At 37.4% G+C, this 17,278-nt stretch overlaps 1 protein-coding gene across 3 annotated transcripts in view; it reads right to left on the minus strand.

Annotated features, from left to right (window-relative positions):
• The window catches only part of NUP210 (nucleoporin 210), a 2,490,054-nt gene that overhangs the window by 865,888 nt on the left and 1,606,888 nt on the right, over nt 1-17,278 (minus strand). For all 3 annotated transcript variants that reach the window (XM_044078102.1, XM_044078101.1, XR_006365597.1), the window contains one exon: nt 12,762-12,893. In XM_044078102.1, the coding sequence (XP_043934037.1) occupies nt 12,762-12,893 (132 nt within the window). The remainder of the gene's footprint in view (nt 1-12,761; nt 12,894-17,278) is intronic.

Here is a 17,278-nt window from a genome sequence, read left to right on the forward strand (position 1 = left end):
AGAGACCTTGGGACACAGGTGGACAGTAGTCTCTCCTTTGATAATCACATCGCCACAGTAGTCAGGAAATCCTTCTATGTGGCACACCTCATCACAAAAGTTTTCTCATCCAGGAAAAAAAGAGGTCATTGTTCCCCTCTACTCATCACTCATTAGACCCATTACAGAGTACAACGCCCCTTTTGGTATGTACCTCACAAGACATCTACAACAACTGGAAAGGCCACAGAAATACCTCACAAAGAGGATTATCGGCCTCAAACAGATGCCCTACGCAGACCGTCTCAAAAAACTCCAGCTTTACTCTGTCGCATATCGCCTACTCAGAGGCGATCCCTGCCTAACATACAAAGCTATGTCAAACCCAGAGCTGTTGGACATGCTCCACATAAAGAAATCCCAATCCCTCTGAGCTACACGCTCTAGGGACCTAAACCTTGTCACCACAATAAACAGAACATGCTGGAGGGATAGATTCCTGTCTCAGAGACTTCCCATACTCTGGAACAAACTGCCTATCTATATCAAACAAATCTCCTTATTAGCAGTCTTCAAGAAAAATCTTGATGATTGGATGGGAGATAGGAAATTCACCCCGGGGATCACTTCTGTGGCTCTGCTTGAGAGGGGCACAGGAAAATAATTTTCTTGGGTGGCAAAAGCCAGGGTACCGTTTGGCTAGGCTTATATAGGCCCTAGGGCCAATAGCTTAGTACCTACCTATGAACCGAGAGATAACCGATTCATCCACCAGTAAATTTCCCTCCTGACAAAATTCAGCACCAAGATCTGAAAGGAGAGCAAGGTGCTGGTGTTGGGTCCAAGCTGATTTGAAGAACTACAGAATTTTATCACATGTCTGACTAGAGAAATCATGAGAACTGTAGAGACCATTAATCCTAATATTCTGAGACAGTCCTTGGATGTCATGTGAGATCATCTGGAAGATATCAAAAATTGCCCCTTGTAAAAATCCACTGTGTCCTGGAAAAGAAAGGCTGAAAAAACAACTTAGGAACACTATCCTGTGAGATAGAATGAAGGATAACTTTTCTAGGTTAACTTGAAAAGCCAGTTTAAAAAGAAAGTTCTTGACAAAAAGAAAGGATTCTTGACAGCATAGAAAAAAGTCTGCAAAAATAAGACTGTTGTCTAAATAAGAACATGTGCATGCCCTGTAACATGCAATAAATTATTACTGGAGTCAGGCAGTTTGTAAACTCTTGGAGATGCTGACAACTCAAAGGGTAAAGCAGAAAACTGAAAATGAGAATGAGATGCAGAAAACTATAAAAAGTGTCTGAAATCTCTGTGAGCTGGATTGTGATGATAGGCATCTTTTAATTCTAGAGTTACTAAGAAAATGAAAGGAGGAATCATATTTGAAGACCAGAGAGAGAACATTTTGAATTTAGGAATTTTGACATGAATGTTTGGAAATGAGAGCTCCAGCACAGGTGTCCAGGATCCTTCTTTCACTGCACCACACAAAATTCTTGAGTAAAATCTTCTTTCAGTTTGGACTGATGTGACAGGCTCTATTATTCACCGAGACAGCATTTGATGCAGAACATAAGGAAAAGGGAAGTTTTGATTGACAGGATGGGAAGGAATCCCTTGAAATGACAGCAGACTCCCAATGACAGTTGTAGCCTTTCTTAACAATTCTTAGAACTCAAGTGGCTGTTGTAACCTGGTTCTAAAGAGGGAAGTGAAGATATAGGTTTTCAGAAAGTTTTAAATTTTTGCTAGGTTGGGGAAGGGAAAGAAAGTGAAGGCTGTCAGTCAGTCGTCATTTTTGGATTGCCCATGGGTTTAAGAAAGCCTTCCTTTCATTTAGGAGCCTGCCAATCCTTCTTGAAAGTTTATCTGTCGTTTGCTGGGATTGTTTAAAAAGTTTCCTATAGAAGGGACCTGGACAAGAAGTTTCTATAAAATATGGGGATGAAAACTAAAAAATCTGAGAAACCCATTGGATTAGCTTTCTTTTTTCACCAAACTTCTTGAAAACATCAGCACAGGAAGAACAAAACAATATTTCTTTTATCCATAGGTGCATTCAAAAGTTCAGCTTTAACATAGGTTCATAGTTCATAGTTTATAGTTTAGTACTAAGTTAACTGCCCTTGTGAGCCATTTTAAGCCTAGCCAATTATCCCTTGTGAGACTCAAACCCTGCATCTTATGTTTGCAAGGCAAACACCTTAACCATTAGGCCACCCTCCCAACCCTAATGAACTATTTCAAACCAATGAAACATCTTCTAGTAAATTCTGTGTATACAGCCAAACAAATGTCCTCATAACTGACTCAGTGGCAGCTGTTCTAGAAGCATCAGCAGTGTCTTATAAACATTTAAATAGAATGTCTGGTAACCTCAGAAACTGAGGAAGGAAATATTTTAAAAATGCCTTAGTGTCAATAGGTGGAATATCAGCATATTTTTGTATTACCAAATGAAGCCAGAAGGTAGTTTTGTATATATACTTGACAATTTACTGTTTGAAAGTGTAAGATGGAAGAAGTATATACCTTCTTTCCAAACCTATCAAAAGTTCTCCAACCTTCAAATGACAAGAATATGTTTAGAAGCAATAAACTGCTTGGAATAAGCTGATTTTGAAAGGGGAACAACTGCAGAAGCTGTCCTACAATTCCTAAAGAGAAATTTATGGGATTTTGGAATTTTGTAGAATTTATCAGATTTACTCGGAACTGGTGGCTGTCAGACGAACTGCTAGCTGCATTGAAAACATCCTCTAAGGCTGCTAAAACTGGAGAAAGAGCCTTTGGTTAAGGAGAATCTACTTAACAATAACCCTGATCTTTGCTGGGCCTTAGACAATTCTTTTTGCTCCCACTTAAATAATTCCTTCATTCTGCCAGTGGTGTCAGAAAAGGATTACTCTTTAGGAGAAAATTTTGAAGATTTTTCTCAGACTCAGATTCACAATTATCAGGCGGAGAAACCTAGGAGGGATAATCCAAGCCTACTTCCTGAACATCAGACTCTGAATCCGAGTCTGAAGTGAAAGGGTACCTTTTCCTTTTTTATGGACAAGGAGATTCACACTGTAATGACTGAAAGATTTTAAATGCACCTTTGTCCAAGGAAAACTATTCTTCCTTCACTCACTTAGCTGAAGGGGTAGAAAGAATACATGTATGTTTAAGTCTGTGCTTCCTCTTCATGGGAGTGTCTATAGCAAAGTAGTGTTTGATGTATAATCATCTTCCTGAGAATCCACTTCCCTAGTTAATTTATGTAATGGAATGACATTCTCCGCCTCCTCTGGTCCTGGCAAGAGTGGTTCTCCCCTGCCTGAAGCAGACACACAAGCAGTTTTGAAGGATGTGCTTGTCTATTGGCTCTTAGCAGCTTCGCAAGAAGCAATGCCAGAGGAGTCAAGTAAAGCCAAAAGACAATCCAAGGGTTAGTATATGACCACAGTGGAATTGCCTACCAAAGGCTACAGCAAAGATGAAACCAGAATGGAAGCTAAAGCCTCTCTGGATACTCATCTTTTCTTGTGGATCAGAGGGGTAATGTCCAAGGAACTGGGACACTCGCTCAATGACTTTACAAGTCAAAGTCTGACTATTTTTTCTAAAAGTAACCTACTCCTAATAGAGTCCGGGGTCAAGGACATACAGACTTGAACAGGACAGAATATGTTCCTCCCCTAAGCAAAACAGACAGGACACAGGGTGACTCTTATAAGGAGTCTGGCGACCACAACATTTCTCCTTCCTCTTAGACATAAATTATGTAAAGAACACAGACAATTTTCTCATGGGCTACTTATCTGCCCACTAGAAGAAAAGTAGACAACCGCTGAACATGAAAAGTCGTGGCAGAGAGCAAGACTTGCTGGTAGCAAGAAAGTTCTAATTTTTGACACCTGTTCATCTGATTTTAGACCAGCTTGCCCTCAAGCTCTAATGGTTGTACTGTTACATGGAAGGTGCCCTAAACCTTTGGAAGCTGGCCAAAGTTCTGATCCTTGGCAGGATGTGCCCCATATAGCTTAAACTGCAGAACAGTGATATTATGAACACTGACAGGCACACATGCTGGAGATGGGTTCTTGTTTCCCTTTCAGCACAAAACTGATTTTTTTTTTTCAGAAAAACATCCTTCATAAAACAGAGCATATCCTCAAAAGAGTCTGAAGAACAAATTCCCATATGTTTGAGTGGATCAGAGTACAAAACCACTTGGTGAGTAGGTTTAAACTTTGATGTAAAAAACACAGTGATTCCCTCATCTGGTGTATCCCCATGAAGAATGAAGTCATCCTTCAGCCAGTACGGCATTATTAGGATCATCATGGTTTTCCTCCTGCAAATCTTTTGCAGCACCCTTGAAATTAGAAGACTGGGAATTTATACACAGAAATAACTTTTGCCAGTGGAAAGAGAATGTGTCCTATCATCTAGGTCTTACTGCATGGAAGTCTTTTACAGTAGCCAAGAAGCTAGTGGTTTGCTGAGAAGGTGAATAAGTCTATGGCCAGAACTCCAACTATTGGTAAGGAACTGAAACTTCTTTATTCAACTTCCACTTGTGGTTTCCTGACAGGGATCTACTCAGGATGTTTGTGATTCTGCTGAATGTCAAAGGGATTTATACAGTTCTGAATTCCATATCCACTTTGGTGACAATCTAAGACTTGCATCACTAGTCTGCAATGGGGATATGAATGAGTGCTTATCTGTTTATTTACCACAGCACTGTTGCATTGTCTGCAGTAAGCAAAATCCCATCTGGTGTGTATGGCAGTGGTATATTGACAATGGGTTCTATCAGCTTTCTCACACTAAACAAAAAATCTCTCCCTTTAATCTCTGAAAATTCTGTCAAGTTTGACTGAGATGTTATACCTTAGGAGGACACATGTCGGTAGCATATGGCATTCCTATGTCTGTGGATCTGGAGAATGTGAGCTGCAATGAACAGTTCTCCAGCAATGCCAAATTCGGACAGAAGTCAAAATTTGGACAGAGGTCAGACACGCATATAAACATAGCTTCAGAAGCATCAACCACAATGCACTTAGAATGGGAGGATAATCTAGCTGCTACATGTACTTTCTCCTCTGGAAGATATGGATAGGGACTGACAGGAGAATTATATATAACCACACCAATACATACTAGATAACCGTCTCACTTGATGAGGCTTTTTCAGACCTATGGGATGGAAAAGCAACTTTCCACTCCTTAACATTCCTTTTAAGTAATCTATTTGAGGACCCTATCTCCTTGAACTCAGTGCAGTTATGTTCTTTTTTATACACATACTCAAGGGGAAAAGGCTTTTCTGAAGACAGTGACGACTGACCAGATGCTTGCCTAATGCTTTCCAATATTTTCTGTGTCAACCATGCATGCAGCCTGGTCTTCCTGCTCTTTAGCATTTTCATAGTAAAACCAGCACAACTTTTATAGTTAATCAAAACATGACTGATTTTTTTTTTTGCTTACAAGATACATACAATTTGAGTGATTAAGGGAACTAATACCAGCAGTCATAAAGGCTTTTCATGCCTATATGATGTATACTTATAACTGTAGAATCTTACTTGATATATTTTCTTTTCTTACCAATGTATGACTGACATTGTCTTTTTACACATGTTCTATATCTTCTTTTACCTGGAGTGTTTTTATTAATTTCTTGTTATATTACTATGCTCAGCATACATGATGTAACCTGTTTTGTGTATTATGCTGGATGTACTGTATTTGTATAACTTGATGTTGGAGCTTTTCTCCCCGGGCCTCTGCTGAAAATGGACCTGGTCCAGTCGGAATTTCCCGGTTAACAAATGTAAAATAAATAAAATAAAAAATAAAATACTCCAGGAAAGACTCTGCTTTCATGGATATTGTGACACCAAATGCAACAAATATAATAGTAATGAAAGCAAAAGAAATGAATAAAGTTTCCCAACAGACAGTCATTTTTCAAATAATTCTCAGGAAAGGAGCTCTGGATCTATAAGCAGATTGAACCACTACAGACGTTCACGCTCTGGGATGCATATTACTGTGGCAATAAAGAAATGAAGATTGTGTGGCTCTGAAGGTCTCTTTTACCTTGGACGCAAGTATGTATCCTTGGAGAGGCAGAAACTGTCAAGCTCATACTTCCGTAAATCCCAGGGAGTTGGGCTGGTCAGATGGCTGGACACTTATTCCCAATTCCCATACGTCAGGAATTCTATTACAAGTTACCCATGCAAGAACATTAATAATATGAACAAGTGTGATAATCAGTTGAGGGCTCTAAACCCCACTGTGGCAGAAGCACACACTCTTACCACACCTAGTGCCAGGATAGCACAAGTTTGTGGTTTCTAGTAATGAAATGGAAGGCCTAGAAGGTGTGGCAAAGGACTAACTAACTCTGCTGGAGACTTTCCAACTGCACAAATAAAGAAGAGTCAGGGGGGCTTCCAGTTTGCCAAAGCATCCCGGATTACTAGCTCTAAAAGGCTACAATACAAGGATTTATTTTTGTTTACCAGATGTTTTCAATATCTATGCTGAGGGACATTTCTAATCTATTGTGCCATATCTTCCATGCTGAACCAAAAAAAAACTGGGAGATGCAAAAGAACAAAGTGAAATCCACACGATGTTAGCGTAATAACTTTTAATCCACGCTTTCGTAACCAAACTTCTTCAGAATAAAATGTACATTCTCAACATCACATTTAAAAAAAGTTTTGAAATACCTCTGCATCATCTTTCCACTTAAACAATTTTACAATTAATAAAATTTCAAGGCTCAGGAAGTTATTTCCTTATACAGACTCTACGGTCTTTCAAAAAACATTTAATGTTAACAGCATCATTTATACCAGGTTTTTTATCTGAGTTTAATCTGATTTGCGGTAAAGCTTCCATTTGTTCATAATTTGTTTTGAAAGCAGAGGAGATTCGTTGATGGATGTCGGCATTCATCTTACACCAGGTGAAGGTGGACAGAATGTTCTGGCTAAACTATTGAATACCATGAAAGATATTCAGCAGAATTTGCAACTGTTAATTCCGGAGAAGGTGAATACCATTCCGGTCTAGTCCAGCTCAGATGATGAGGTTGAGAAGGTGGTAAATTTTAATACACATTCTGCTGAACAAGGTAAAAAGCTTTGAAGCTATTTCTAAAATTAAGACTTATGCTGACATAGCTTCGGTATTAAATACTAAATTGGATCCTTTTTCATTTCTGAAAAAACTATTAACAGCATAGAGCTGACTACTTACAGAGACATGTGCAACAATTTGGGCAGATTATTAAAGAAATATAAAAGTCTAGACTTGGAAAATAAATATTTTTTACACTGCATAGAGCTGGGTATGGTCAGTAAGGGGCTGAGATTCTTTAAATGTCCAAACGGAGTTGACAACTCTGATGAATTTTTTGTTACACTAAAATACTTCTTTAACAATGCTGGTCTTAAGTTCCTGAAGTTGCTTATAGACAAGAACTGTAAAATCATGACTGGGCTAAGGGAAGAGATCTGTAAAATAGATGAAATCTTGCTTAAGGACTATCACAGCAAGAATGGGGGATGGGTCGAGTATCATACACTCTTTTCTGAATTACAGAAACATGAAGAGGTTATAATCGGTCGTAAAAACCACAAGTTCAAGCGAGATGCTGCTGTGTATGAAAATGACACAGCATATGTTGATTTTTGTGTGTTTAACAAACGCACAAACCAAGACAAATTCAAAGTACAAAATAATCAGACCAAACATTTCCCCTTTAAGAAACACACCAATGAAGTCCACGCCCCCAGAACTAAGAACTTTCAAGCAACGTCTGAAGTCAGATCTTTAAATAGGGAAGGAACTAGTGGCTCTGTAACAGATATTGTGGGAGCAGGAACTTCTAGTGTTGGGAAGGGACTGTTTGTTAACACCCTGCACCAACCAACGATGAAAATGATGCTGGGGCTAGAACTAAGACTTTTTTAGCCGAGGAGAAGAAGGGCAGAAGCCAGAGAATGAGCACTTTAAGGAGAAGAAAATGAACAGTGTCAAATTCTTCAATGGACAATTAAATAGGTATCCTGTACCTGTAAACAATGTTATAAGTTTGTCTACTTTTGTTTTAAATGAAAATCATTTAAAAGTTTTGAATTTGGGCTTAAACTTTGTACCCTCAAGGAGGGCAAACATAGCAAACACTGTGTTAAGCCTTAAAAAGTACACGCGGTCTTTAAACTTGAAATATGTATTTAAAGACATTGTTAGTAACAGCATTAAATATGTAAAGCCTTCATGCTAGAACCCTAAATCTGCTACACACTATTAAAGTTTTGAATCAGCTTGTGAAACTGAAGTAAGGAATGCTATGGGGGAGGGGGTAAAGAAAAGAAAAAATGCATCACAGCTTATCTAAGGAAGAAAAGAAAGCCCTGAAAGAAATACAGGAGAATGGTAACATAAGAGTAATGAAGAGTGACAAGGGAGTACCTTAGTTTTAATGAACCTAGAGGAATATGTTACCTGTATAGAGAAAATGCTAGGTAACAGTTTAGAATACAGATTAACAGACATGGTGGAGGTAGCTAAGAGCTACAGGAGTATTTACTCTTTTTTGTTTGAGAGTTTAATGAACAGTAATTTAGAGAAGGACCTTTATGATTTTTGTCACACAGACAATCCAAAACTAGGTTCCATCTTTGGAATTCCTAAAACACATAAAAGTAAATCTTGTCCTCCATTCAGACCCATTGTATCTGCCCCAAAATTATATTACAGAGGGTATTTCTTTAGTGGTGGATCCTAAGTTAAATCCCATTGTTCAACAAATGAATTCATACTTGAAAGTCTCATGGGACTTTTTAAATAGTATCAGGGAATACACTTTAGTTACAGCTTTCGATCCCACCACACAAGTGATGTTTAGTCTTTATGTTGTCTCTCTCTTCACCTGTATTCCCCACCTAGAGGGAGTGGAAGAAGTCAGAGAATATTTAAATAAATATTCCACATTTAGTAATTCTGAAAGCAATTTTTATTGTGAATTAATAGATGTTTTATTAAATAATTTTTTTGTATTTAACAAAAAAATATACAAGCAAATTTGGGGGGTAGCTATGGGGTCCCCCTGCAGCACCATCTTTTGCGAACATTGTGATGGGTCATTGGGAATATACTGTGTTGGAACCACTAGTCATGGAATACCAGATTATATTTTTGAAGAGATTTATTGATGACTTGTTTTTTGTAGACACCCTTAATTCCAGATCAGGATACTTAAAATTTGTTCTGGGAGATGTGGGACTAAAAGTCCATTTTCTGGATGTGATTCTGGTATGGGATGTTAAGCTTCATAAATTAGTTAGTAGGATTTTTAGGAAAGAAACTTTCACTAATAGTTACTTGCATTATATCAGCATGCACCCTCGTTATATGAAGAATAACATTCCCAAAGGACAGCTCATAAGAGCTAGTTGAATGACAAGTGAAATGGGTGACTTTTTGAAGGAAATAGAATTTATTACTATCTTGTTAGTTGAAAGAGGGTATAGTAAGACCCTGTTGAAAGAGCAGGCTGAATATGTTACACAGAATAGGGACAGTCTCTTTCCAGCCATCCTTGAGCATGGGTTTTCTAACATCAATACAAAACAGAACCATAACATGAACACATTTGATGTTGGTAATTTCTTTTGTTTGGACATGGCATTGGTATTATCAGAAATAGTATTTCTGACAATTGGAAAATTCTAGAGGGAAACAAAGACTTACAATCTATAGTGGGGACCCAACCAAGGTTTGTACACAAAAATCAAAACAACTTAAAAAATATTTTAGAAAGAGAGAGAAACAAATTTGCATATTGTTCTAACATCACACAGAAAAGATGGGGCATGTATAAGTGTGGAAACTGTAACATACGTAGATAAATTTCTGAAGGTCCCTTAGTTAATTTAGAACATTTGCCTTATACTTCGAAAGTTCCAGGGCATTTTAACTGTAAGAGCAAAGGAGATGTACACATTGGTATGTGTGCATATTGTAGTGCATTCTTCATTGGTATGACTGCAAGAGCCCTGTGCACCAGAATAAAAGAACATTATTACATCGGAAAACAAGACAAGACAAATGCTTTTTATAAGTATACTATCGTCTGACCTATATATAAAAAAATTTTGTTTTCTGTGCTGGAGCAAGGAAGTCATGGTTTTAGGGGGGGGGGGCAATTTCAAAACAAATTTTGAACAAAAGGAGGCTTTATGGTAAAATCAGATTAAATTCAGATATAAGAACTGGTATAAATAATGCTAACACATTAAATGTTTTTTTGAAAGACCATAGAGTCTATATAAGGAAATAACTTCCTGAGCCTTGAAATTTTATTAATTGTATAATTAAGTGGAAAGATATGTTTATTGGTGCATTTCAAAACTGTTTTCAAATGTGATGTTAAGAATGTACATTTTATTCTGAAGAAGTTTGGTTACAAAAGCGTAGATTAAAAGATTTTATTATGCTAACATTGTGTGGATTTCACTCTGTTCTTCTGCATCTTCCAGTTTGTTTTTTTTGGTTCTTGTGGTCATCCAGGAGTATTTCTAGATCTTCCATGCTCTTGAGTTCCAAACACATTGTTCCTTACTTCCCTTAACCAAGCCTACTAAACTTCTACCCTAAGCCACCGAATACACAAAAGGCATCAATGAAGATAGCTGCCACCGACAGTAGTAGTTCCTGATCCTGCTAACTAAAGAAGCTGACTTTGACACCATTGCTCAGGAACCCCCCCCCCCCCAATACTGACTCAGAACCTTCTACAAAGTACTCTTCAGAAGTCCATAAAGCACAAGGTAAAAAAACAATCAGAAGCATAGCACTGAAGGACAACTCAAGGTTGGGAACCCCTAGCCCCAGTGGACAATGGAGAGTCATTCATGCTATGAAACCCTGGCTATATCCATTCCCCCAAAGGAAGACCAATACCCAACTGTTCATCTTTAAAAAACAAAAAAGTCTGGACCAAATGTCAAAAATCTGAGGTAAAATAAATATTTCTGTTGTCCAAACCAGTTATGATAGGTCCAAATAAAGGACCTCTTCAATGCACCAAACAGTCTCTGCACAACTTCTCCACTGATGTATATTTAATAGTATGCTATAAGGTGGATGCCATTTAAACACCAAGGTAGCCATAAACTCATGTCCACAGATAAGGAATAGCCTCCAGCAGATGCTGGGATGAAAACTTGCTTTTCTTGATCTGTAATGAGTGTCCTAAAAAGCCTCCAGACTTGGAATATGTTAAACAGTAATACTAAATCACTATTCAAGGCATGACAAATACAGCAGCAAAATGCAAGTTTAACTTTGCTGTTGGCTGGTAGCCTCTCAGAATGCAGGCCGCAAGAGTCCTACCCAGAGAATCTAAATTACCAGCACAAAAAAACATCCCTGGACAGTTTTTCTACCCACAAACTAAGGGTTGAGCATGAAGACCACTTTAATCCTTTACTACTGCTTCCTCGCAGACTTCAGCCAGCAGTTTTACAAACTTTAGCACAAGGACAAAAGCAGCTAAATCCCCATGTAAGGAATACTTTTAATCACTGGTCTTTTAATCATCAGAAAAAGGACCTCCTTATATTTAGCTTCCTGTATCAATAACAAAGCTTTGGCTAAAGTCTTAAAGGTATGTCTGTCTTTTACAAATCCATTAAGATTTTGCCCAACCGATCTGCAATCAAGAGCACAACAACCCTTGTAGTCCATAAAGCATAAATATTTTATAACTGAGGTTTGGGACACAAACTGGCCAACATAAAGATACAAGCTCAGCGTCCTTACATACCTTTGGAATCAATGAAATTACCACAAATCAGGACCATATTCATGACCTTAAAAAAATTCAGCAAGGTGTTAAATCCCACAAAACTCAAAGACACAGAAGTCTATAAGGGAATGCAGTCTTTCTTTCCTTAGGCCTACTTATGGAGCATACTTCAAAGCTCCTCTAATAAGATCATGTTGAACAAGATACTATCCTGCTCAGATGTACCAAGTCCATTCAAAAACTGTTCCACTCTTTGTCCTTTATTACAGGCAGCCTTAACAGTAGAAAATAAAGCATAACACCTAGAGAAACATCTGTTTACAGATCATCAAGGTCAATCATCCATCAGACTCTTTTCAGCTTAATTACAGATCCCTCTGCCTGCATTTGTCTCAATTTAAATGTATCTCTGGGTAATTAGTAAACTTTCAAAATGCTTAAAGCTCAGTGCCTTTCACACAAAATCAACCTATATACATTTTTGTCTGAACTGCTCCCTTGACTTCCTCTGCCACCAACACCAAATACACAAGACTCAAATACACTCCATTTCCACAAAGCCTCTTGACTATGAAGCCATCAGGACCATCTCTTAAAAGCATCTGATTTTACTTGCTCACATCCATCCACTCCAAACTCAAATGAACCTCCATATGTGATCAAGTTTCAAAATCAAAGAAAGTTCATCAATACAACTGTGTGTTGAACTACTAATGAGATGCTGATATCAAAAGAGGAAATTGTAACAGCTAGCTAAAGGAAATAGGCTTTTAAAATCAGTTTCCCCATCGGTAGTATATAAATTAATTTTCTTAGGTCATAAACTCAAATTATCAGAAAACAGGGCAAACAGTTTAATAAACACTGCTCTTTACATAATTGTCTAGATTTACATTAGATATGTATGAATATCAGCATGACCACTCACTTCGCTGTGTCTTGTCCGGATATCAAGGATGTCCCTCTTAGTAACAGACCAGTAGAACACAAATCCTGGAACTGCATTCCCAAATGAGAAGGGAGTCTGATTGCTTGCCATACCCATCACATAAACTGGCATCTGGTTAAAAAAGAAAACAAGCAGGCATGAGAGAAACAGAACATTATGTAAAATTTTGTAGAAAGAGAAGAAACTTTATTCCAGTGCATTAGTTAACATGAAGCATTCTGTATAAAGAATTATTTAAGAATGACCACACAACATGAAAATGTAACCATCCTTAAATATATGTGATGCCACATAAGAAACGACTGCGAAATTTAAAGGATTTAATCAGTACATCTTTCACTTGGGGGCATACTTGCACTCACTTTATGAATGTCACCTTATCCACTTATCTATGAAGAAGCTTATTTAGTGATCATTTTCCGTTGTACTTCAACTACACTGTGTTCTTCAGTTATTCTTACCCCAACCTGTTGGATACAATTTCTGGGTGTTTTTTCATCTAGTTGAGAGCATACCTTTCAACCTCTTAACACAAGAAATGTGGATGAAGACAAAAATAATAGAGAAACAAAGATCCCAAAATAGTGACAGATTTTAAATACTGGGTCTTACAAACTTAGTAAGTTCATAGAATGTTTTTATTGGCATACATTTTTTTCTGAAGGATATGAAGTCCGAAACTCAAATGTCTATCATTATTTAGTGAGTTCAATTCTCTATGATTCACCAGAGAACCACAAATTTTATGACAAACACACTGAAAATCTGAGGCACAATTGAGAGGTGTGGTTAGCAGATTCCTACTGATTGGATAACTACTTTAAGAAGCATTTTAGTACAATTTGCATTTGTTCACTGTCCCATCAAGAAGCATGATTTTTGTTAATAGACAAACACGCACTTTGCTGGAGTGGCAAGTCGGTGTTCCGGGACGTCAGTGTTCTTGCGTTGTCAGCCTTTCCGTATCAGTTATATGGGTTTCAGGTAGTTTTATATATATATATATATATATATATATATATATATATATATATACATATACATATACACACACACATATGTATATATATATATATATATATATATATATATATATATATATACACATACACACAGACACACCCAAACACAGCATAAGTGGATAGTTTGGCTATACTTTAGAAACACTGGGACTTTAAACACCGCTGACGTCCATAAAGATTAAGGTCTTTGCAAAATATCCTAACAAACAAAAGTGAAAAAGTCATGGACATTCGGAAGCCATGTAACTGAAACAGTTGATGTCCTTAAGGGTCATCTGCACACATCTCATGGGCCTCCATTACAGGAGGTTTAAGGTATCACACAAGGAAAACTCTAGCTTGGCTGGGTTTTTCTTGCAGTTTTTACTGAATGTTTTGTCTGTGTGATTATTTTACCCTTTGGTTTGGATGTTAGGACATTTTGTAGAAAATGTAATCTTTATGGGCATCATCTGGGTTTAAAGAACGAATGTTTCTTAAGTATAGCCACAATATCCACTTATGCTGTGCTGATGAGACCAATACAAAGGCTGAAACAAGCATGACCACATATAAACACACACACAGATATATATATATATATATATATATATATATATATATATATATATATATATATATACACACACACATATATACCCTGCACACACACAGTATGTATACATATACATATATATATATATATATATATATATAGAGAGAGAGAGAGAGAGAGGGGGGGGCACAGAATTTCAACAAAAGTCTTAAAAGTCAACATCTGCTTTGTTGACAAAACAAATAGTCAACAGGTGAGTGAAACTGACAACCCCTGGAGTTGGGAAAAACACCCCTTCCTAGGGTATTGTGCAGTCTTGCATGTAGTGTAGGTGGGATGTTAGCAGCCAGTAAAAAAAATGGTCCCTCTAAAGATAACACTATCTAGAAAAATGGGCCTGTGTAGTTCTTAATACAGGGGAAGAAATAAATGGGGGCATCTAATTGGCAGGGGGTATAGTTGGATGATCATAAAAGAAGCAGGGAAAAGTATAATTTTAATATAGTATGACTTAAATTACTGTGAAGAAAAACAGTTATGACTTTAACCACTTTGACTGCTTTCCATAGGTCTGTCCCAGACTTTTTTTTTCGCTATGCTTGCTATTTGCATACAATTACCTCTTATCTCTAAAATGTTTAAAAATTTTTCAAGAATTTTTCAGAGAATGTTAACATATTTATTTATAAAACATATTTAGATTGAACTAAATGGCACACACTTTAACTTTGTAAACAAACTACATAAATGACTATGACTTGGCGTAATCCTCATTCAGTGTGCTCTTAGTTTCATAGGCAGTTTCTAGACTTGCAATTCAGGGGAACCATTAAGAAACCTAAATCAAATTCCAAGTTGCCCCTAAGCACTGTCTGCTTAAATGACTGGTTCAAGGTCACAGATTAGGCAAATGAGGGTTGATGGAATCAAACCATGTGCCATAGGAACTACAGCCCACAACTTCAACCATTCTGTGCCAGCTGCCAGACTGTCCCAGATTACTGTTTTTGGCTACACAGTGGACTTGAATAAAACAAGCGAGAAATGGCTACAATATAAATGTTGCCTCTTTTAAAATGTGCTGTGAGTGGGTGAGAAATTGGACAGGCTTCTCTGGGGGATTATAAATAATATAATTATAAATTATTCCTTTTATCTTTTATATATAGGAGGAAAATTGCCCTCTTTTAATGGGCCCATGTTTCCACAACAGAGCCTGCTTTTTGGAGACTTGCTTAAACGCAGACTTTACCATTCTACCGTGGTACTGTACCACCTATGTATAAAAGATAAAAGAAAGTGGTTTAATTTGATAGTTCAGAGATCACTGGATGGATCCAAGGTAGCATCTGAAGAGAAAGTGTTTACAAATGTTTTAAATTTTATTTCTATACACTGATATATTTTTTTAAATCATTGGTCAGATTATTTTGCAACTATGCAACAAGAACAAATATGTACTATGTATTTTTATGTTTCACAAACTGCATGAAGACTGAATATTGTAAAGGAGAGGGACAGGGGAAATCAGGCATACATTCTACCACCTTATTGGAGGGTAACTGAAAATATTCAAAGACAGACAGACTCCAACTTCACCAATCCAAATTTTCCACTTTACTTGAATGCCTTAGTGCCTCCCCTCCTACAAATTATATAACAAGGTCCAAATCACTGTACGTTCACCAAGTATATGAAACAAGGACACCAATACACCCAAGGAATAACATTATTTTTGAAAATGAACTTTAGTTGTCTTAGTCCTTCAGAAGGGGAGTTTGCCTACCTAGATACACACCTCAGATTGAAATCAGTTTGGTGTAAATAGATCTATTTTATGAAGAAACTTGCAGTAATTGCACTTGGCCAATTCCATAAGAAGGGTTTTGCCTGGGCCAAAAAGGGAGTCACCACAATGTTTTTGGTAAATATGAATCTTCAGAAGTACCTTGGAAAACACTGGAAAGGTGGAAAAGCATATAGGAACATCCCACACCAGAGTAATGAGACAGCATTTATTCTTCAAGCTTGCTTGCAAGGAATCCTAGAGCAGAATTTGTCTGTTTTGAAAGGAAGTGAACAGATCTACTTGAGGTGTTTCCCACATTTGGATCAATTCCTGGAACACCTCTAAATTGAACTTCCACTTGTGAGGTTCTATCCAGGATCTGATGGGTTTTGTCTGCCATTATGTTTTGCTCTTATGGTATGTAAGAGGCCTGAAGAGTTAGGGAGTGTTTAAGAGCTAACTACCAAGCCATCACTGCCAATCACCACAGTTGATACAAGTTGGTAACCCCTTACTTGTTTAAGTACTACATCACTGTGATGTTGTCTATAATTACATGAAATGAGACTAGATGATGCAAAGCTTTTACAGCTTGAACCACAGCTACCATTTCTTTGACATGTATGTGCTTTTGTCTGCCCGAATTTTTCTACAGACCCTATACTTCTACTCCCATAGAAACTGCATTCAAAGCAAAATCTGAGCAGTCTGTCAAGACCGATTGTGTTAGAGTAGGAAGAAAGATAGTACAGAAGATTTTTAGTCATTCTAGCTGCTTTTATACTTGCCTCCAAAATGATTCACCTATGGGCAGCCAGAGTGACTGTGTGGCAGGGTTTAAGAGATTTGGGAAGTTGGGTGGGTGCAACCCATAGGCTACTACAGCAGTGCAAATGATGATCATCATCCATTGCAGGACTATATCACATTTGGTACGATGGCTGCCAGGCCTTTCAAGAAGTTGCTTTAAGTCGTTACATTTTCTAACAAATAATGAGCTACTCTGTATTGCCAAGTACAACCTTCCAACTGTTCTTTACAAACACTGTAAAGCATCTCTTCACCCTCTAATTTTTAAACATTTTTATAACATTCTGATATTTTAACAAAGATAGTGAACATACATTAACAGTGAAAGGAAACAAACCAT

The sequence above is a fragment of the Protopterus annectens genome, chromosome 7.part0 (genome assembly GCF_019279795.1).
Source record: "Protopterus annectens isolate FY-2018-M chromosome 7.part0, PAN1.0, whole genome shotgun sequence".
NCBI lineage: Eukaryota > Metazoa > Chordata > Ceratodontiformes > Protopteridae > Protopterus > Protopterus annectens.